We start from the raw sequence: 23,900 nt of genomic DNA on the forward strand, positions 1-23,900 counted from the left end.
TCTTACACAAATGTGGACATGCACCTCTTTGAATATTTGAAATATAAAAATTTGCTTGTGGAAACTGTGTATGTGATTGTTACACCTGCAATGGGTTGATAAGTGGATGTTTTAAAAAATGTTGGAGATTATAATTTCAGATGAAATTAATTTTTTCCCTGTTTAGTCCTAAAGTTATTAACAACAGTGTGTTTTCAGTCTGACAACTTGTGAGTTCTACTGAAATTAAATAAAAATACTTTTAGTGATATTAAATGGAATAGATTTTTCTGCTTTTATATACACACACACACACACACACACACAGTCATGTGAAAACTTTGTTTTTCACATGACTGTGTGCAGTCCTGTTACTGAGTACTTGGAACCACCTTTAGCACCAATAATTTGAAGTAATTGTTTTCATTCTCTCACGTCACTGTGGAGGAATTCTGGCTCGCTCTTCTTTACAATGGTGCTTCAGTTCATTGGGATTTTTGGGAGCATTCATTTATGCACAGCTCTCTTTATGCACAGCATTTCAATCAGGTGGAGGTCTGGGCTTTGACTGGGCCATTCCAGCCCTGAATCTTTTCTTTTCCAGTCATTTTGCTGTAGATTTGTTGGTGTGCTTGGATCTTTTTCTTATTGCTTGACCCAGCTTGGCCCAAGCTTTAGCTGTCAGACAGATGGCCTCTCATCTGGCATACAGAGGAGTTCATGGTGGACCTCAAGGTGCTAGAGCCTGTGGCTAAAGCAAGCACAGATTGTTACCCCTGAGCAGTGCCTGGCTGCTACTTACTTTTCAAATTTCTATGGAAGCAGGAAGGCTGTTCTTAGTTTTTCCACAGCATTTCTGTTCACATGACTGATGTACAGTATATATGTGCATGTAGCAAGATTTATATTCTCAGTCCTCAGCTATATGAAGAGCAGGATGGGACACCAAGTATGTTTAATATATATATATATATATTTACAATTGCAGTAAGCATCTTCATGAGTGATTAAGTGTAGCTTGCACGAAGTCTTTAAAGGACAAATCAAAATGAGATGATTGAGAAATTGTATCTTTTTGATCTTTACAGTGTGTTTAGATTATGTTTATAGAGCTGAAACCAAGTTTTTGTGTGTGTTGCAAAATCTATGTAGCGTGGCTATGTAACTCTCACTTATCACTGTCCTTTAAAAAAAAGCATGTAATGTACTGAGTTCCTGACGAGCTCCGTGTGTCGTTCGGCTGTGGAGTATTTGAAATAAAAATCTCTACCATGCAAAGTTTTTTTGCATTATATATTATATTTATAAAATGTCGGCGCCATCATTTAACTAGGTCGTGGACTTTGAATATTAATTAGATACAAATTGCGCATAAAGGTATAATATTTCTGAGTGAAAGCCTGCTGACTGAACTTCATATTTACTTTTATTTTGAAAACCCACTCTTCTTTTCGAGGCTTCGCGTGGGCTCTTATTGTGAAGGCTGAGCTCTGCGCCTCGGTGTGAGGTGTGGGTGTTTGGCTGGAGTTGATGCGGCCACAGGCTGCAGTATTTATAACACGTGAAGCCGTCGCTGAAGCGGAGTTCCGCTGCTTCCAGAGAGCCGCTCATCCACCGCTGCAGACCTCACTCTGATCCCGGTAAGCCGACCGATGAGCACCGCTGTTTGTTAACCCTCTGTACCGGACTACCCCAGCCTCTTCTCATAAAAGCTGGATTTTAAACGGGACCGAGTAGCTGCTGCGGGGTTATTTTGTACTTAAGTATTCCAGTTATTAGTCTTTAATAAGTATTGCAGATTTTTAGTTACTTATTTACTTTATTTAATAATAAATAAACACGCAAACTCAGAGCAGGTTACATTTTGGTTCCTGTAGCTCTCTTCCTCTCTTACACTTGCAATGATTTCATTTACACTTAATCTGCAAAGCAGCATCTTGATATCCGGAGAGGAAACTAGGCTTAAAGTTGTCCGGGGCGTTGGCTGTCTGTGTAATATGTGTGTGTGGCTGTCTGTGTAATGTGTGTGTGTGTGTGTGTGTGTGTGTGTGTGTGTTAGTGTCAGTCTGAGTGCGTGTGAGCTACAGTTACATGCTGACTTGTGAAAGCCTGAGCTGCTCCTGAAATCTGTTTCCAGTTAGGAAGTCTGACTTTTTTTGTTGTTTTTTTCGTCCAATGATGGAACCTCTGAGGCCAAAAAATGCCTCTCAGAGGTCAATTAAAATTCTTGTACTGCTATTTTTCATTGTCCAACGTTTATGCGTGTGCGTGTAGCCATGTAATTGATGCATATGCTCTACCAGCTGGATTCAAGCTCCCCGGACTTTTTTCTTTGGTACTGGTGTGTTAACACATGTATCAAAAATGCCATGCAGGCTTCAGTTCTAAAAATAAAGCTGAAATACTGACACATGGTTAAATAAACAGTCACAATGTTATGTTGGTATGGGGAAATGATGCCTTTTGTTGCTGGATGATGGAGTACAACATCACTCCCTATTGTGAGCAAACACACAGACAGTGTGTAAAACCAAATCCTACCTTCCACTGCCTCAAACACACACACACACACACACACACACACACACACACACACACACACACACACACACACACACACACACACAACTGTGGGGAGTTTTCAGTTGGATTCTAAGCATGTTAAAGAAATTAGAGTGAGCTAGTCCCATTAAAGACGTCCCAGCCCAATAAAACTTTATGCTGCTGGTCTTCCTTCACGTCATGGTAACTCCCTGTTGTGTTTTGCCTGTTGTGATTTTAATAGGATTGAATGTAAATAGGTGCAGACACTGTGGTCTTCTGTTTTTATTGATCCCCAATGGTCACGTGAACACTAGAGTTTAGTTTTTAATAGAGATTTCCAATGGATAGCATGGTAGAAACAGAAAGCTTCCTGTGTGTGTGTGTGTGTGTGTGTGTGTGTGTGTGTGTGTGTGTGTGTGTGTGTTGCCTTTTGTCCTGCAGCCAGTAAAACCTGTTGTGTTGTGTTTGGGTGTGCTGACATTGATCAGGGGGTGTGGAAACTTGTCTCATGCGAAAGGAAGAGGGCCACTTTATTAGTTACAAATTTCCTAAGTTTTCAATTGTAAATTGATGGTTTCTTAACAGAATTGCTTTTCCACTCCACTTGAGCACTCACCAAGTGCTTTAGACAACGTGTGTCAATCTAACATTCACACTCCAATGAACACATCAGGACCAGCTTGGGTTTCAGTATCAAACCACCAACTGTCTGATTATTATTTAACTTGCTCTACCTCCTGAGGCACAGCCATCCCAACTGCACCTTAACACAAATATCTAATCTGCCAATCACATGGCAGCATCTTAGTGCAGTTAGGCAGGTAGCTGTGGTCCAGACAATAACTTAAATCGCTTAGATCGCTTGTTATGCCGAAGAGCATCTCTGAATGCACAACACATAGAACCACAAAGCAGATGGGCTACAGCAGCAGAAGACAACACTTGGGTGCCACTCCTACGAACAGGAAACTGAGACTACAATTCACGCAGGCTCACCAACATTGGAGAGCCTGTCTAAGCCTGTCTTAAACTAGTCTAAGGAGCTTGGAAGAAAAAGCAGTTCTGTAGGGAATATTTCCCAGCTGGTACTAGCAAGGTGTACCCAATAAAGTAAGGATATCTTAAGGAAAAGGGGAAGCAGTCTTCCCACTTATCATTAAGTAAGAGTGACACCACTCTCATTCATACATTTTCTGTTGAATAAAAAGCTAAGAGCCAGGAGGTTTTAGCTTAGCCATAAAGACCAGAAGCAGGGAAAGGACAACTTTCAGCTGCTCCCTTTAGTGCTCACCACAGTGGAGCATCTGCTTATATCTCACCCTAGTGTGGATCTGGTTTAGGGGGAAAAAAAGAAAGAAAAATCAACCATCGTCCCCTCTGATGCTCACTAATGACTGCACAGTTGTTAAAGTCAATCAACAAGCGTACAGTACAGTATTCCTAACTCCGTGCAGTCGGCATCTAACATCACATCCTATAGATAGAATTGACTTTTTTATTTAAGGATCAGTTAGATTATGCGTATAAAAATGTTTTTTTTTTATTTATTATTATTTTATTTGTTGTTTATATAACAGGGGCTCCACATCCGGAGTGGATGCAGCGAAAATGTTGCCAAATCAAACATCCAGTGACCCTTTGTGAATATTGTTAAAGCATGTTGTGGGTTACTCATTTATGCTCTCCCTGACTCTGCTATGGTTGTTTTAACCTAGAGGGAAGCTACACAGCGCCCTCTGGTGGACAAAGTATACACTGTCAACACTAATAACACATTTGAAGGGTGTTTCTTCCTTTTTTATCTTTACTTTTTAAATTGTCATTTATAAGCTATCTAAATATCAGATACCAACAATTACATAATATTGACAGATATATTGGCCATAGCAATATATCAACTGGGTTGTAACTTTGGTGAGTTCACTGTAGCTTATTTAATTTTAACGTAGTTATTTTTCATTTTGTTTTTTTAAGCAGTAGAAAGAGCCATGCTAGTTGTTTCCCCTTTCTTGTGGTCTTTATGCTAAGCTAGGCTAATCCTGGTTTCTGACAGACAAGACACTTGAAGTATTTCAAAAAATAAATATTCAAAATATTCCTTTAGCTAATATTCTCCAGGCTAGAAAATTTAATTAAAAATAAATCTGAATGAAGACTAGGAGAAATATAGCAAACAGCAGCTGAACTGTTGAACTTATACAGGAACTGTTTGGATGTTTAAAAATGGCTCGACTCATGTGAGGAGTGGCTGGAGTAAGAATCTGGAAAAATGGTTAGAAACGGAGATTTGCAGGGATTTTCTTGGTTGGAGATTTATGAGGGTAGACTGGAACAGTTTGGAGACAGGAGAACCCCTGAGACTACATGAGATAATTTAAACTTTTACGAGTAACTTGGAAGTCTTCCCAGCAGGACTGCTCTGGTGCCAGAGTGGAGAGGGTCTTACTGTCACACACACATGGAAAATGTCATGAAAACTGGTCAGACGTATTTTAGCTCCTGATTTAAAGGTCTTCTCGGTTACTGAGTGGAGAAATGAGTGCAGAAAGTGGAGTGTGTAACTCAAGACAAAGCGAGGTGGGTTAAGTGGATCTAACCAGAAGCTTCTGGTAAAGCCATCATGCCTGTCTTGTAGTAGCGGGACATGCTGTTTCTTTGACCTCACTCAGATCTGTTGTATCAGCTTTATCCCACTGTCTGGAATGCAGCTCTCAGCCGGGCCAGGTAAAACAGTCATTCAAGTTTTTCTTTGTGGCCCGCGCTAGAATACAAATGTTTAGCTGAACTTGCTGCCCAGCTTTAATCACTAATATGTTTCTTTTTCAGCCAGAATGATTGGGATCAGTGGTGGGAGCACTCTAACTGCAGTGTTGTTAGGCCACGATAAGGCTATAGTGTGATCGTTAAAGGTGCTCTAAGAAATATTTTGCTTGGTGAATATAGCAGAGGAAATGAATCCAGTGAGGTATCTGCCAAATGTGTAAACTCACTGAAAGAAAGCACTTCTTTTGCAAGAGAAACCATCTGAACAACAATATATGGTAATATGGTTTTCTCTTTGTGTCCAAGGTAGTTGTATACGTATGTAGTTTATAAAGCAAACCAGTTTGTGAACATTGCATCCTAATGAGGGCAGCTTCTGGTCACGGTGCTACGATGCATTCTTTTTGTCTGTTGATTTTGTTGGTTTCAGACACGGACACACCTCTTTTATATGGTAATCCAAAGGACTTTAACCAAGTCTTTAGAACAACCACCTAACTGACAAGGGCACCAATCAGATTGTTATCTTTGTTTTCTTTAGTCAGCCAGAGACTTGTTGCCACTTAAACTTGATACAAGGTCCTTCAGATATCGCAGATGAGATTGCCAAATCCTTTTTCATCTTCTTTAAATCATTTTATTACTGTTGTAATATGTTGTAATGTGTTATTACCTGTGCAGATGGTTGCTAACGTCAACTCTCTCCATGAAAATGAAGAAACTTTAAGAAACTTTTAATAAATGACCAGTAACTTTTGAATTTCCATATTTTCACGCTACAGGTGTTAAATTCTAAGTATTACTGTTTGCTTGCTACTATTGTTGCCATTAAAATAACACAACTTCAACCAAGTAAACAGAAATGGACACTTTGTGTTTTGGAAACTTTAATTTATATAAACAAAGCTGCAGCTACTTTTTGAAAACGTGAATTCTCTTCACTTATTTTTATTAAACAACCATTCAAGGTTTTATTCATACAGGCCTAGAGACCAGTTGGCAACCTCCTGGCAACCACCAGTTGCTAGGGAAGAGTGTGTATTTCCCAGCCAGTTGGTGATGAGGTGCATGGTGCTGCACAGAAAACCACCTTGCAATTGCTTTAGTCACTAACAGATTACCCAGGTTGCATGAAGTTTGTACAGAAGACTTGTCTGCAAACACCAACTGCTCCTAGTGCAGTAGTGAAAGTGTGAAAAGTGTTCTGCAATCTGAAAATGGAGACATTTTCCCTTCAAAGTAAATGTGTTGGTTGCAACAATGAGCACATTTACTTTGGTTTCTCAAAAAGAGTTTTACTATCATGCAGCTGGTAAGCATCTGCAGGTAAATTGGTGTCTTCCATGCAAACTATATGCAACCCGGGCAATCTGCTCGTGACCAAAGCAATCGCACGGAAACTTTTGGTGCTGCATTCTCTTTTAGACCTACCTAGAAACATACAGCAAGCTACACCAACCTCTTGTCAACAAGTTGGGGAATGCAAATTTTTCTTTAGAAAGGTAAAACTGAAAACTAACTAAGCCTATGTGACTGAGACCACAGCTAGCTAATCTGCTTTAATGCTGAGGTTTAATAGAAAAATGAACATATTGTGAAGATAGGGGAGAAACTAGAACTCATGGAAAAAAACCCACATGGAACCACAGGGATAAATTCCACACATAAAGGTTTAAACCCAGAATCCTCTGTTCCTCATAGTTTATTCATCGTCAGGCCGTTATCACTGTTAATGTAGACGTAAGAAACAAGATTGCTTAAATGCCTTTATAGGTTAATGCTGTGGACATTTGCAGTCTCAAAAGTTTCACTTCCTGCTTATGCAGAGGTTAAAACATATTTTTCTAAGCAAACTTGCACGATGAATTCAGACTTGAGGCCCCTGCAGGCAGTTATTTTGTGTTAACTAAAAAAGTGTCACAATGATGCGATACACATCAGTTTGCTTGTGTTTTGGGTAGATTTAACTTTGCAAAGCAAAATGTTACCCAACTTTTTTCCCCCACGAAGTTAGTCATTAAATTGCTAAACTTTTAGACTTCCACATTTTAAAGGTCTCAAGCTTCTCAACAACTGCAACATCATTAAGTCATCATTCATGCCTCGCCTTGATGTTTAAACAATGAGTGACTCCTTATCAATACTCAGGATTTTTCCTGCTGTGCAACCAGAGGAAAGTCTCATTTCTGAATCCAAGTGTATGATAAGAATTTGTTATCTATCCCATCACTAAAATCTGCATAGCAATGCCACAATAGGAGGAAATTGGAACAACAGACATGTTAAGGTTAGCAGAGCTATCTGCAGGCTGCAGAGAAGTACTGGCTGCCGTGCTAAGTCTGTGATTTTTTAAAGAAAAGTCAGCGCTGAGGTCACACCTGCAGCACATACTGAGCGACGTAAGTTGAGCCAGGGTCTGTGGAATCTGCATTAATGACATATGAGTTTAACACAGTCAGTCTGTATGGACGAGCATATTAACAGTTCACTCAGTGTGTGTGTGTGTGTGTGTGTGGCTGAACTGTGCCAGCTTCACAGTTCTGATGGAGACTTCCTGTTTCTCATTTTTCCACTACATTCTTGAGCGATAAGCTCATGCCAACACACACACACACACACACACACACACACGGCTGGTACACACTCTAAAATAATCCACACTATGTCATGTTTGCACTGGCAGATTTCTTGTCTGTCTCTGCTTCTTTATTGCGCACTCGCTGTCTCTTTCACATCCCCACACGTTTGCCTGATTTTCTCCTCGTCCACATGACATGATGTCACCTTTCCGCGCTCTGTGCTTACACAGTGTGGAAGGCTCGGGTTGGAGGAAGTGCTTCAACTTGTAACCGTCACACTAAGGTGGCTGAAACTTTAACCGAAAGAGGGGAAAAGATTCAGGGTGATTTAAAACTAATGCAGCCGAAATCCACTCCCACTTCTCTTTATTCCCTGAACACTCAGTCCATGAAGGATTAAGGATGACACTCTTCTTATTGTTAACAACTGCCATAAAAAGACCAAAACCAACAATGAACCGTTTCTACAAACATGCCTGGTTATCTTAACCCTGTCATACTTTATTTTACAGCACCAATATTTTTTAGAAACTACTAAAAGTGAGACAAACCATGGGCCCTGTCGTTCCTCTGACTCAATCCCACACACACAATCCTGCATTTATCTGACTTTAAATAGTTCCCAAGAACACATAATTTACTCTGATTTATTGTCAATAAGAAAAATAAAGACTCACACAAGCCTTTACCACCAGTGCCTTATGCCAATGCCAACTAAAAGTCTTAAAAAATAAAATTTACCAAGTGTGGACAAACTAATGTCACTCCATGGAGAGCTCCACATTCCCACAATGAGCTTTCTTTGGCTGCAGCACTGCCCTCAACTCTGCCTTTAGCCGTGACTGCGTGACACAGCCTAATTTTTCCGTGGTGATCTGACTGAGTTTCGTATTGGCCGCTTTAGCTGGAAGAAAACGATGTGTATGTGCTGCAGTGTTGTTACACAGTGCTATTTATTGCTGGAAAACAAAGTAAAGACGTGCAGCAACAGTGTACTCGGAGCTGCCTGATGTCAGTTACACCTCATTTGTTTTAGTCCTGGCTTCCTGTCAGCCGTTGTTTAGCTCCCATCAGATAACAATTTCACGGTGCTCATAGCCAAGCATCAATACTGCCTTCTATGCGGTTACTGAGCAGAGTTCTGTGTCTTTGCAAAGTTCGACTCTGCAGGTGAAAGCAAAAATGAGAAACGGAGCAGGATTGAGAGCACTGGAAATCTTAGCTGAATCCTTATTAGTTTGGGAAGAGAAGGAATTAAAATGTCAAGAAGCGTGGAGGGAAAACAGGAGGTAACAGGTAAATGCCAGACCTCGCCTTTATCTGACAGGACTTGCTTTCTTCCAGTGGAGACGGATGAGTAACCTCTTCACACCCAGTCACCAAATAAACCAGACAGCTGCTGGTTGCTCCATTGAGTAATGATTGAGGCGGCCACCGAGGGGAAGATATATGTCCAGCTCCACAGTTCGGAGCTTTATTGTCTGTTAAGGAGATGAGACCACAAAGAAGTTATTTAATCAACTTTATTAACCACAGCACCTTTAACCTCTGCCTCATACGTCTGTCAAAAAGACTGGATATTAAATTAAAATCGGGTTTCCTTCCAGACTTTGTGAAAATGTTCATCTGCTTGTATTTGAGACTTTGAATTATGCCATAAAAATGTGCTTTCATGAGCATTCCCAGTCTGAGGAAAACAAAAAGACTTTTTTGAATCTGGCGACAAGGCAGGGAAACTTCTGGCTTATCAAGCCCGTGCCGAAGCAACCTCTAAGCTAATCCCAAAGGTCAAGTCTGCTGCTGGTGACATAATATCGGACCCAGAGGGAATTAATGAAGTATTTGTAAGTTTCTATTCCAATCTGTACACCTCAAGTTCTCCCCCTCTATCAGAAGAAACTCTCCAAAATATACATTTTCCAAGAATAGATAGAGATCTGACGAAAGGATTAGGGGGACCTATCACTGTAGTAGAGGTACAAGACGCCATTAAATCCTTAAACACAGGTAAATCGCCGGGCCCTGACGGTTACTCTGCAGAATACTATAAAGTCAATTCTGATCTTATGGCACCGTTGTTGAAAGATATGTATAATGAAGCCTTTTCAAAATGTCAATTACCCAAGACTTTGTCCGAAGCTACTATTTGTTTAATTTTGAAAAAGGATAAGGATCCTTTGTTGTGCAGTAGTTACAGACCAATTTCTCTTTTAAATATTGATTTTAAAATACTATCTAAAATCCTCGCACTTAGGCTACAACGTGCTCTGTCACAAATTATCGCCTTTGACCAGACGGGGTTTATGGCCGGCAGGCACTCATATGACAATTCAAGACGCCTCTTGAATATTATCCATACATCGTGCAACTCAATTCCAGAGGTTGTGGTATCTCTTGACGCGGAGAAAGCTTTCGACCGCGTCGAGTGGAGCTTCCTCTATAAGGTGATGGATAGGTTTGGCTTGGGGCTGACTTTATTCTCTGGGTTAAGCTACTATATTCCTCGCCATCCGCCTGTATTCGTACTAACAACAACTTGTCTTTGCCTTTTCCACTTGAGAGGGGCACTAGGCAAGGGTGCCCTCTCTCACCCCTCCTATTCGCCATTGCTATCGAGCCTCTTGCAATATGGCTGCGTTCAGAGGATAGATTTAAAGGCATTACAAGGTTCGGTGTGACTCACAAACTCTCCCTTTATGCAGATGACTTGCTCCTGTACATTTCTGACCCTCTAAACTCATTCCCGGTGCTTTTTGACATACTGGACCAATATGGTACACTGTCAGGATATAAGGTCAATTATCAAAAAAGTGAGTTGCAACCCCTTAATTCCCTGGCCAGAGCTCTTCCCCACTCAATAGTGCCTTTCAAGTGGACAGAAACCGGATTTAGATATTTGGGGGTTTTTATTTCCTCTTCTATACATAAAATGATGAGGGAGAATTTTCTATCCCTACTAGAAAATGTTGGGAAAGATTGTGACCGTTGGACTTCTCTACCATTGTCAGTGGCAGGGAGACTTAACCTGATAAGGATGAGTGTCCTCCCAAAATTCTTGTATCTTTTTCAACATGTCCCGATTTTTCTTACCAAGGCATTTTTTGACAAGTTAGAAAAGATTCTGTTACATTTCATATGGGGAGGGAAACAAGCTAGAATTTGCAAGTCTATTCTTCAGTCCTCTAAAAGTGATGGTGGTCTTGGTTTGCCCAATTTTAGACACTACTATTGGGCAGCTAACATACAAAAACTTTTACAATGGGTTCATAACGACCCCCCTGTAACAGCCTGGGTACAAATGGAAACTGCATCTAGCTGTTACTCATTATCATCAATACTCAGCTCACCACTCCCTTTTTCTCCAACCCTTGTTGGGGATAATCTAATAGCTAAGGAAACAGTAACTATTTGGCGACAGTTCAGAAAATACTTCGGGCTACTTGGACCGTCTTTGCTAACACCTTTATCAAAAAATTTTAATTTTGCACCTTCAAACACTGATGCGGCCTTTAGTAGTTGGAAAGATAACGGACTTAGGACTGTTAAGGACTTGTATAGTCAGGACACCTTTCTATCTTTTGCTGACCTATCGTCCAAATACGACCTGCCTAACTCCAACTTTTTTCGCTATCTTCAGGCTAGAAATTTTGTAAAAACGCAGTTTCCTCACTTTCCCAATCGGCCTCCAGAAACAAATCTGGATATCATCCTGCAGACGAACCCTCATCAAAACAGACTGATATCAGCCTTGTATAAAATACTAGATGCTTTGGTCCCCAAATCCATTTCTCATATTAAGTTGAGATGGGAGGAGGAGCTTCAGACAACCCTGCCAGAACAGCAATGGGATCGTGCTTTGAAATTGATTCACTCGTCTTCAATTTGTGCTCGTCATGCTTTGATTCAGTGTAAGGTGGTCTATAAAGTACACTATACAAACGCAAAATTATCTAAAATCTATCCAACCATCAGTGATGCCTGTAGCAGATGTGGACTATCGCCTGCCAACCATGTCCACATGTTTTGGTCATGTTCGAAACTAAGTGCATTTTGGAGGAATATATTCGACACACTTAGCCAAGCATATGGCCAGACTGTCCTTCCTAACCCACTCTCTGCAATTTTTGGCATTCCTCCTGACTTGAACTTATCTGGTCCCCTCAAACAGGCCCTAGCCTTTACCACTTTACTGGCCCGGAGGCTTATTCTGTTGAAGTGGAAGCTTCCCCACCCCCCAACTCATGACCATTGGGTGAGAGATGTACTCTTTAACTTAAAGCTGGAAAAACTTAGATTCTCTCTAAAAGGTTCTATTAGGGAATTTAATAAAATCTGGAAATCATTTCTCTTGCTGGTCGACACTATTACTTTACTTCCTGAGTCTGCAGTGAACTGAGCGAAGCTACATTATAATGTTTTTGTTTTTTTTTTTGTTTTTTTTTATACCTTATCTATTTGTTTTTCCTTTTGTTTTGCTTGGTCCTTTCTCTGTTATTTGTTTTTTCTGTTTTTGTTTTGTTTGTTTTTGTTTGTCTGTTTGGTTACGGGGAGGGGGGAGGAGTTGTGGTTGTTGTTGTTTTTTGGGGGGTTATGCTTGTTATGTATTGTGTTGAAGTTCTAAATCACTTGCAAACAAACGAGCTGAAACACATTAAAAATCATTTTGATCAGTTTCGATTATGTCTCACTGACACTAGCAGCTCATCCAGATCCATCGCAGTTCAGCGGGTATTCTAATGTGTGAAGTTCACAAAGAAAGCGTTTAGTTTGCTTGTCATTGCTTAGATTTATTGCACAAAATAATGACTTCTTAATAGATTCTAATTTTCAAGAAGGCTCGCAAACCGTTCTATCCACGACAAGTTCATCCAGAACACCACCCAATCAAAGTGCTCCAGCATTCACTGCGTCCATAAAAGGCATGAGCATCATCGTTTCACAGGATACACAGTGACGACACCATATTTCAAGCTGTCGCATCGTTTTGTATCTTCTGATGTTTGATCTTCATCAGCAGTAAGAATCTGATGGGTGGTTTCAGTTCAACTTCGTTCACTACACCAGGAGCAAAATTAGGTGTAACTGAATAATTCAAAGCATGAGAGTTATGTTTTGAAATGAAAAGAGAAAAAGAAAATGACAAATGTTATCTTGAACATATTTGGGTGAAGACCCATCGTATATGAGTTTGATTAAATTCTGGTTCTCGTCAGTTGCGGATGGACGACGGGCGCTTCACCATGGCACGAGCTGATGAGTCTGCCAGATGAGCTAAAGAACAGATGTTTGAATGAAAAGGTCAAGTTATTCAAAAGTGGTATTTTAGCCATGATGAAAGTGTGGCCTCTGTGGAAGTGAAATGATAGTCTATACTATTTTTGCACAGACTCTCGAGGTCCTACGGGATGATCGTTTTTTATGATTTTGTATGAGATGTCTGCTGATGGCTTTGTTAACCATTCCCTTTGGCACCATCGTTGGGCAAAAACGTCACTTTTTCCTGTATAACCACTAATTTAGCTGTGTTTAGAGACATTTAGCAAAACATGTTAGTGTTATACTCGCTAAACATCAGCATGTTACCATGGTAACATTACTGTTGAGCTAAAAGCACTATTGTAATTAAGTAGAATGTTTAAAAAACTGCTCATTTTATCCCAATTTGAAATGTTTTCAAGTTGCAAACAGTTTTTCTTGTGATGGCCACTACACACTCAATAATGCCTATTCAGCCAATCACATGGCAGCAACTTAATGCACTTACGCATGTAGACATGGTCAAGATGACCCGGTGAAGTTCAAACCGAGCATTAGAGTGAGGAAGAAATTTATTTTGGTGACTTTGTTGTTGCTGCCTGACAGGCTTGTTTGAGTATTTCAGAAACTGCTGATCTACTAGGATTTTCCCACACAGCCATCTCTAGGGTTTACAGAGAATGATCTGAGAAACCGAAAATATTAATTGAGCAGCAGTTCTCTGGGGTAAAATGTTAATGTCAAAGGTCAGACGAGAAGGTCCAGACAGCTCCAAGCCGATAAGAAGGCAACACAACTCGTTACAACAAAGGTATGCAGACGAGCATGTCTGAGTGCACAACACCTCAAACCTCGAAGTAGATGGAATACAGTAGCAGGTCACACAGGGTGATACTCCTGTAAGCTAAGAACAGGAAACGAAGACTATAATTTACACAGGCCTGCCAAATTTGGACAATATAAGACCAGAAAAGTGTTGTCTTGATTCCTGCTGAACATGCCCTACAAAGGGCAAAGATCAGCAATTGCCAGACCCAGGCCCAGCCATACACACATGTGCGCACACCACTCATTTATGGTGGTGTCAGCCCCCCGAGATGTCAGCGAGCAGATGCCTCCCCGAACTAGTACCGAACCGAACGGGGTCCAACCTAGTACTAGCAAGAGGCACATAATAAAGTGACTAGTAACTGTACATATAACAGTTGCACAACAGTTAAATGACCTTTACATTTGATGCACTACAGAAATGGCTGGTGGACAGACTGGGAAAGGAGTTTCCTAAAATGAGAACTTCCTCGTGAATGTGTGCCGACATGTCGCTCCATACAGGAGGTGAACACTATAGTTTGTGGTTTCTAAGGGAGTGGTTCATTTAAGAAGTGGAGTGTGTGTGTGTCTGTGTGTGTTGTCATAAGGATGTCAGCGTTCCTGATCTCACCACATTAGTCATGCCAGGCATTCCTTCATGCGTTCACCACACTGTGCAGACACACATGGACACACACACTTGTCTCACAGCAGTTTGTGAGAATTCCTCGTGGTCAGGCAGCATGAACCTGATGTGGGAAATAAGTGAGTGAACAGACTGTAGAGATCGCTCCTCTTCCATATTTCCGTGCCTTTGTGTAGCTGTGATTTAAAAAAAATACATTTTTAACCAACATGTTGTTTATTATTTACCGTCTGAACTTCTGGCCCTGTAATCACAGCTCTGTGATCAGATTTATGTTGGTCAACGTGGTGATTTTGGTTCTATGTTTAGGGCGTTTATGTGTCCTGTATTTTAGGGAGAGTGAATTCTGGATTCTGTAGTGTGAGAAATCAAGTGTGCCAACGTTTGCGGTGCTGCTCGTCAGCATGATTAAACAAGAACTAGCAAACAGAATTTCAGAAAGCTTGGTGCAGATATGACGCACGGGCAAATGAAGAACCCATTAGGATTTGATATGGATCCAGATATGTTTCCTTGGAGACGGGGCACTGACTCATAGAGCTTCTACTCTCCTAATGACCTTCTTGGTTTCCTCATTCTCCATTAAAGTAACAAATGTTGGTCCTCAGGAAGGCTACAATTGTGAGATTCTACTAATATTACTAACATTAATATTTGCAATTAATAATAATAGAATAATAGATAATTAGATAGGTTTCACTTGGCTGAAAGGGTTGCCAGGAGAAAGACTCTTCTCTCTAAAAAGATCATAGCAGCATAATGTAGGTTTTCAAATTTGCATCTAAATAAACCACAAAACGTCTGGAATAAGATCCTTAGGACAGACGACGACAAAGTGAAGCCATCTGGCCACAATGCACAGCACCACATCTGGAGAAAACCAAACACAAACAAACTGGGTCATGCAAGAGGACAATGATGGCTGAAAAAGAAAAGAATCGGTGTTTGGCTTTATAATGCATGGCATGGAGTGCAATACATGCATCTAAAATATTGTGGAGTACAAGAAAGTAGTATTACACAATACAAGTACCAACACAAACTCTCACATCTGGACACGTCCCTGAAACAGGGCAGGTATACGGCCTGGGAATACAAAGATGAGGATGGATAGATTACTAGAGGAAGGAAGAGGAAGTCAAGAGCAAATAAAAGCCTAATTCATCTGCCTCCCGAATCAGCTGTAAAATTTGCTGTCAAACTTATCAGTTAGGAGCTGCTTTAACAGGAAGAGATAAGATGCATAAATGGAGAGGAAGCGAGCGCACCGCACAACCACTGTAAACACAGGTACACAGAAACACTGACAGATACGTCATTGTGTATCCACGAAATCAGCTCGAATAACACACAGCTCACACGCAGCTGTGAGCTGACAGAATCCCAGTTCAGCCTCTGATTTCCTCTTTGATGGTGTCTTAGTTTCACCAGCTGCTCAAACATCCCACAGAGCTGAGCCGCGGTGAATAGTTATGGTCTATGTGCTCTGTGGAGAAATTTCAGCTCCGAGCAATCCGTGTAATCATTTTTGTCTCATCTAACTTTTTTATGTTTTTCAAAGATTTTTGCACACAGAACATAAGAAGAAAATAACCTGATGGTTTGAAGAAGTGGTGGAAAATGGAAGTTGCTTCCAGAACTGTTAGAAAGAAATTATTTGATTAATGAAGCACATGATCAGGAGGCTCATCCATAATGAGAATAAATAATTGCAGCTGGATTGTTTAAAATGAGCTCATGCTTAAAATTTTGTGATTGGTTTTAAAGATGTGCTGTTTGGTGAGGACCAAAAGTTCTTAATTGAAACCACAAACGACTAAAATCCATTTTGACCCATGAATCATAAAATATGAACCGTTATCTGTTGTCATAAAACAAAACAAGTGTGGTGTTTACCGCCGTTGCTGGGCAGAGCTTTTACTTCCTCCCTCCGTTCTGTTCTTGCTGCAGGTGGGACTGTATCCTGACGATGGCGGACAGCTCGCAGTGTTTCTACTGCCGCGAGGACCTCGGGGGGAAGAGGTTCGTCCGTAACGAGGGGAGGCCGGTGTGCGTTCGCTGCCACACAAAGTTCTGCGCCAACTCCTGCGCCGAGTGCCACCGTCCCATCTCCGTGGAAACAAAGGTGTCTTATCGAGCTGCATTTCTCTGTGTGGACTTAGAAGTTTTGGTATTTCCTGCCACCTGCGTCCAGCTGTCATCCAAAAAAACCCTCCAAAAAATCTCTCCGTTTTCCTCCATCAGGAGCTCAGCCACAAGGGCCGATACTGGCACGAGGAGTGTTTCCGCTGTGCAAAGTGTTACAAGCCTCTGGCTAAGGAGCCCTTCAGCACCAAGGATGACCGCATCATGTGTGGGAAGTGCTGCTCCAGAGAGGATGCTCCACGCTGCCACGGCTGTTATAAACCCATACTGGCGGGTACGACTGATCACATTCACACCAATGCTCTGTAGAGGGTGGCCCACTGATCTGCTTGTCTTGTGTGATTAAAAAACCAAAGAGTTAGCTGGAAAAAGTCATTTTCAAAATAGTTTCTTCATCAGAACATCTAAATATATACATGATTTAGGGCAGTACGGGTGTACTGACTATTATAGTGTCAAACTATTGTTAAATAAAAGGACTCATGCAGGCCTAAAAATGTCCTCTGTACTACTGTATTTATTCAGCATTAGCAGTAATAATCCTTCTCCTCTCCCCTGCAGGAACAGAGAGCGTGGAGTACAAAGGGAACTCGTGGCACGACGAGTGTTTCACCTGTTACAGCTGTAAACGACCAATAGGATCACAGAATTTTCTCTCCAAAGGAAGTGACATTTACTGCAGCCCCTGCTATGATGACAAATTCGCTAAACACTGCGTGAGCTGCAAGAAGGTAATTTCTCTCACACAGGGAACCAGGCCACCCTCATATCACCAAGATCACTTTGAAGTCACATTTTTATAGCAATTTTAGGCACGCTGCCATTTAAATGTTTAATTGTGTTCATTGTTTTATTTTTATTTGCTTTGACATGTCAAAATTCCTTTAATAAGCAGGCTGTAATAGTGCAATAATTCATAAAATCTTAATCTTTGGATACTTAGGATCATTTTTTTTCTGTCAGGGAAATCTGCAGCCTAATTGCATTTTAGCCTTTTACCCCATTACACTAATGACTGACCAGATTATTAATAAATTATTGCTTCATTTGTACTTTTAACTCGACTATTTAATTCATACCAAACTATGCTAAATGTAACAAATGTGGAAGCCACTGTATCTCACTTGGTTGAGCAGGCGAACCATGCAGTATGTCATGGGGCTACTGCAGAGGCTGCTTACAGCAACCTGCTTGTTCTCTTAAGTTTCCTGCCTTCTCTCCACTGTCGTCTCTAAATCAAGGCTAAAATAAACCCAAGGAAAATATTTAAACAAATCTCGGATGGAGATGTTATTTTAACAGTAATTAAACTACTCAAAGATTATTTTAATTGGATGGTAAAACATCCCTTAACTTCTATCTCCAGCCTATAACCTCTGGAGGAGTGAACTACCAGGACCAGCCGTGGCACAGCCACTGTTTCGTGTGCAGCTCCTGCGCAAAGCCTCTGGCAGGGACGAGTTTCACCAACCACCAGGAGCAGGTCTTCTGTGTCGACTGCTACAAGACCTCCGTGGCCAAGAAGTGCAGCGGCTGCCAGAACCCCATCACAGGTTAGCTTTATACCTGAATTCCTTCTAAACACCAGCGCTTTCACAATGAGAGCATGTTCTCACTCGTTAGTCTAAGTCTTAATACAACATGGTGTTTGTTTTGTAAGTGATGGCTCTATTAGAGTCAAAAGGAGGTTAAAGCAGGTGGCACTTTACCATTCGAATGACATTTTAGCTGGTGTAGTGCGCAGTATCTGCTGTGTCCATAAAAACTCAGCTAAAGTGTTTGCAACAAATATTATTGCATCACAGTGGCTACATCCTTCTTTCATATGCAGTCTGTGATATTGCAGCATGAAAGACTGGACCGACTAACAAGTAAACACAGATCTCAGCTGAGATCTGAGTTCTTAGTTAAACTCGTGGCATTAAAATAAACACAACAGGTAAATGGAAGCTGTACCAGAACCATAACTATGACTGAGTGCACTCAGCTACCAGGTAAGTAAGAAAGAAAGGGAAGTTTGTCTTTATAGCACTTTTCCAGAGAAAGAATAGTTAAATGCACATGCCAAAAGCAACATAGGCACACAAACACTACGCAAACACCTGCATGAACAGATGAGTTTTAAGCTGCTTTTTAAAGGATGACACAGAGAGTCAAAGGTGCAAAGAGAGGTGTAGGTGGGGGGGACCTCACACCATGATGTTAAAAAAAACCTAATAACTATTTGAAGATAAAAAATTAAATCTTTAGATGATTTTAAGGTGTTTTGTAACTTTTCATCTGACGGATCCAGATGTGCTTTAAGGCAATTCAAATACAGCTGATGTCTTTACTGATTAAGACCAGCAGGTGGCACACAAAGGTAGACCAAAGACACTGTCTAACTCCCCTCTGCTCTTCTCTCCTCTCAGGTTTTGGTAAAGGGGTGAATGTGGTGAACTATGAGGGCAGCTCCTGGCATGAATACTGCTTCAACTGTAAGAAGTGCTCCCTCAGTTTGTCCAACAAGCGTTTCGTAGCCAAGGGAAAAGACATCCTCTGCACTGACTGCGGCAACAAGTAGAGACGGACGACTTTATGCCCGTTTCAAAATGATGTAAACCTATTCCCCTGCATTCTTCTCCTTTCTATCACCAAGCTGGCCTTCACATCCTGTCCGCTCCGGCATTATATCCCCTCTGATAATAATGTGAATAATGAAATAAAATAAAGTAAATAAATAAGGTGATAGAGTCTACAGTGCTCCCCTTGGTAAAGCAAATGTGTTTGGCGAAACAAAGCACTCAGACCATGACTCTGCTGGAGGACGGGTTAATAAAATAATAATAATAATTTAAAAAAAGAATAAAAGGATGTAACCTTACCTGTTTGTTTTTTGTTGTTGTTGTTTTTACATGCCAGCAAGCATCTTATTTCAATATTCTGTTTATTATCCAGCTGAAATCTTGGAAGATTAATTGATGTGAGTACTTTAACCTGCTCTGATGTTAAGTGACGTCTACGTCTGAAAATGAGAAACTCTGAGTCCGGCAGCGGCACGTGTCAGACTTGTATTACATTAAAATGTGTGAGCTGGTGTTTTGAACCACTTAATAACAAGTTTTCACAGGAGGTGACAGGAGCCTTTTCTCTCTGTCCAAATGTAAGAGAACAGTATTTTTACCAACAGCTACCCGACTCTGTTGTTAGAGCTGCATCATTCATTCTTATTCTGCTAAAGCTAACCTTCATTTACTGTGTTGTTAAAAGCTCAGAAATCAATGCGTGTCATGTTGCAGTCGGTAAATGATAAAAAAAAAAAATCTAAGGTTGCTTAAATTGCAGCGTTTAATTGTTCATGTGTCCGTATTTAAGTTTTAACTGCTAATTGATATTTGCTTGTTGTATTTTTTACATAAATAAAATTTGTAACCCTTTCACTTCTAAATAAAGATAAAATCTGAATAAATGTTGCATGTTTCTGTGAAGATCAAAGCTCAAATAAACTTTCTATAAAACTGAGAATGACTTTTTCTCTTTTTGATTCAGTTTCTCAGTTTATTTTTAATGAATTTGTTTTTTTGTTTTTTTTTAACTTCACATTTTATACGGATGGTTTTGTTGCACAGGGACAGATACCAACCTACTGAAGGCCATGCATGTAGCCTTGAAAGAGTAATTAGGTCTTCATGTTCAGGTAGTGTTGACAGAAAGCAGTGCATGTTTGTCAGAGCTAATTACCATTTCACGTATGCTTTTGTGTGGCCGTGATTTTTTTCCTCCTACACTTTTATAGATTGACTTTTTGTCCCACCTGCACACACATAATAGCACGAACCGACCAATCACAGCCAGACAACAGCATTACCTGCTTCACGGTCACAGACAAAGGTTTGTGACTTGATTTTTATGCATCGTCTCAGAGCTTGTTCGAAACCAGTGAGCTGAGACTTTGCAGGATGAAGTGTAGTTGCTGAGAATCTCGACCAGGATTTACTTTCAGATTCATCTCCTGGCTTTCAGGCGATTCTGTCGAAGGTAAGTTCTTCACTTATGCTCAAAAACTTTGATAAACTTTGATGCTTCTAATAATTCTAATAATAAAAATACTTTATTATACAGTTAATGCACAAATAATAGTGTAATTATTTAATTTTATTTTTCAGATTTCATCATGGTCATCCTTCAAAATTACCTGAATGTTTTTTTCTCTCTGTCTCTGCTGGGCAGCCCGGGTCCTGCTAAAGCAGACGGTAGGAACAACTAAAAAAATGGAAAAAATACAAAAGAGATCACAATTTATTTGATCACAAATCATGTTTGCGTATTACTTGAAGCCATGGTTCTGTGAGAAAGTCAGCTGATTGTAAAAAAGTCAAAATCATCTAAAACAAACCTCACGTATATCATGTAGAGCCATTAAAGACCACAAGGTGAAAGGTGGAAAAGCATGATGTAATACTGTAGACAGTTTAACTGACTCCAGATTCAGCTCCTGCTGACTAAATAAGTAAAGAAGAAAAAAATGTTCTTCACACGTTCCTTTTAAAGTGGCCGGGTCTGTAAAAGTGGCCGCAAAACACACTGATGATGATTTCTAAAGCAAAAAGATAATTACCCATTAGGGTAATTTTTGACAATGAAAAAAAAAGAGTTGCAATGAGACTAACAGTTAGGTTTATAAGTGTTTTTTTTTCTTTCTTTTTGTGATTGAGCTTGCGTACACCATCACAGTGCGTTTCAAATCAAACAATCTATGGGTTAAATTCAATGTTAACAAAAGCATTGACTTAACTTTGAGGAATTTTTATACAGTCCCCCATTTTCAGATGTTCAAAGGTAAGTGGACTCACAGAATTTTAAGGGTTATAAAGGTTGATTTTTTTTTTTAGAGCTGTGCCAGCTCTTTTAGATGTTTTCTATCTTTTGAGTCTAAAGTATGAAAAAGGGCTTCTTGAAGATGTCTCTTGGACTGGTAGATCCACCCAACCCCTCATCGAGTGTTCTTTACTTTGTTAGATGTTTTAAGGCTGTTTTTCTTAACCATGGAAATAATTCAATTTTCGTTGCTTTTTGTGGTCTTTCTGGCTTTTTGTTGTTGGTGAGTTGGTTGGTGCATGCAAGCTTTGTAAGAATGAGGCAGATTGCTGATTACTACTAAAGTTTTTGCTGTCTCTCTGACCGGGTTGTTTTGCCTTTTCAGCCCAATAATGGAGTTTCACTGAAAAGCCTGGAATAAACTCCACTCTTTTTGCTGCTTAATAACCAGAGAACAGAACCTCCCTGCCAGTCAATTGTCCAATTAATTATGAACCTCTAAAAATGGGACATTATGCATAAAACAGTTCAAACACTTCAATAATATAGTAATTATTTAATTCAGATGAAAAATTTTAAACATATTTCGTTTCAACAGACAAACAAACCAAAGAAAAAACCCAACCCTGTTTAAATATGAACATAATTGAGGTTTCCCAACACACTGCGACAACTCTCAGTTTTAACTAAAACTGAAAAAGGATCAAACTCAATGCAGAAGCTGAATTAAGTGTCTTAATTACTTGAAAACCAGACTGTACACACTCCTTTCAGGAATGAAAAATGTTCTTTTTTCATATAATACCCAGCAAAACCAGTTAAGAAGCTCCAAAAGTGATTTGCTTCCACAACAATGTATGGTGAAAATCTACCAGTGGATCTATCAACATCCACTGCTCATTTCCAACCAAAATACACAACAAAGTCTGGACATTGTCCAATGATCAGGAAATCCATCCAGAAAGACAGTCTCAAGATCTCATAAATAAATTAGAATACATGATCAATAAACAGCATTCAGTATTGTAATAGGAAAGTTATGTAACGTCCAGAAGGTTCTGAAGGTAAAACCTTCTCCCTTTGTTCAGATTTCCTGCTGTGGAAGCACTTTTTTATAAAAACGATGTATTTTTCTCTCAGTGCCTAGGTTCAGTCTATGGGGGGAAGTGGCTAATTTCACTGCAGGATGCAGCCACTGGACACTAAAGCATCAGATCACCATCCCCCCCCTGCAAGAGCTCACAGTCTGCTTCTACCTGAATCTAGAGAAGGTACTGATGATAAATGTCCTGCAGTTATAACTGGTTTAACTGTCACAGGGATATTTTTAAAGGTGCCGAACAGTTAAAGAAATGAAATCTCACTAACTCCAAACATGTCTAGACCATAGGTTCCTCACCGTGGACCGCCTTTATGTACCGACATCCAAAGGCACAGTATGCTGAGCTGGGGCTGGGGTTTAAGGCGGGTCATTTAGTGGTCTGGTTGTTTGGCGTGGAGTGGAGGACCCAGAAGATCGTCCTCCTTGAGTCACAGTGGTACCCACTATGCCTGACCTGGTCACATACGAAAGACAGACCTGCCCTATACCTTAAAGGGACCCTGCTGAACCTCACGGCAGGTGGGTTTCCTCTCATCGTGTGTTCTTTAAAAGCCTAATTTTATTCTGGGATTAGAAATAAAGATTGGTGAAGAAATAAATGTTTTTTTAGAAATGGCTTTTGGGATCTAGAAGTCTGATCCTCTCAGTTTTCTCCTGTAACTGATTCTGATTTTCCGACACAGGCTGTCAGGCAATACTGAATGCAGGTGCTCCTTTTCAGTCTATTATCTAAAACTTGTCTGGCTGGAACATCTCAATGATTTATATATTGATAACACGGTTGCATCAAGTGATAATCTGCTTACAAAGGTCACTATCAAGAGTTATAGCCGTCTTGTGTTTTTGCTCATGACGTCTTAAATGAATCTGGGCTACAGCTACATTCCCTGTTTAGAAAATGATATGGAAAACCTGCCTTGGCTGTTTCAGTGATTTTTTTTGTCTTTCCTTGACCACCTTTTGTATGCCTTCCCTCTCTCACAGTCCTCTATGGAGCTGCTTCTTCTGCCTCCTCTTCGTGCTCCACACTGGCCCCCAATGGATCGCTCACTCTGGGATCAGGACATTTCATTGTAAACGGCAACATAAAGATCATTCCTATATCCCGTGTGTCGGGAAAACTCTCTCTGTTTCGGATGTGGGGGAGAGAACGCAGCAGCAAGGAAGTGGCATCAATGAACTGTACAGAGGGGGATGTTGTGAAGTGGGAGAGAAACAACTGGGACACTCAGATCTGTGCTCCACTACAAGATTGCAGCCTGAATTGCAGTGAGCATGC

At 40.4% G+C, this 23,900-nt stretch overlaps 1 protein-coding gene across 1 annotated transcript; it reads left to right on the forward strand.

The window, feature by feature from the left end:
• Nucleotides 1–1,486: 1,486 nt before the first annotated feature.
• On the forward strand, nucleotides 1,487–20,177 carry fhl1b (four and a half LIM domains 1b). Its single transcript, XM_026182552.1, has 6 exons — nucleotides 1,487–1,619; nucleotides 16,528–16,702; nucleotides 16,822–16,996; nucleotides 17,284–17,453; nucleotides 18,089–18,275; nucleotides 19,134–20,177. Exons 2-6 carry the CDS (start codon nucleotides 16,547–16,549, stop codon nucleotides 19,283–19,285), a joined length of 840 nt encoding a protein of 279 aa, XP_026038337.1. The 5' UTR covers nucleotides 1,487–1,619; nucleotides 16,528–16,546; the 3' UTR covers nucleotides 19,286–20,177.
• The last annotated feature ends 3,723 nt before the right edge of the window (nucleotides 20,178–23,900 follow it).

The sequence above is a fragment of the Astatotilapia calliptera genome, chromosome 10, assembly GCF_900246225.1.
Source record: "Astatotilapia calliptera chromosome 10, fAstCal1.2, whole genome shotgun sequence".
NCBI classification, from domain to species: Eukaryota; Metazoa; Chordata; class Actinopteri; order Cichliformes; family Cichlidae; genus Astatotilapia; species Astatotilapia calliptera.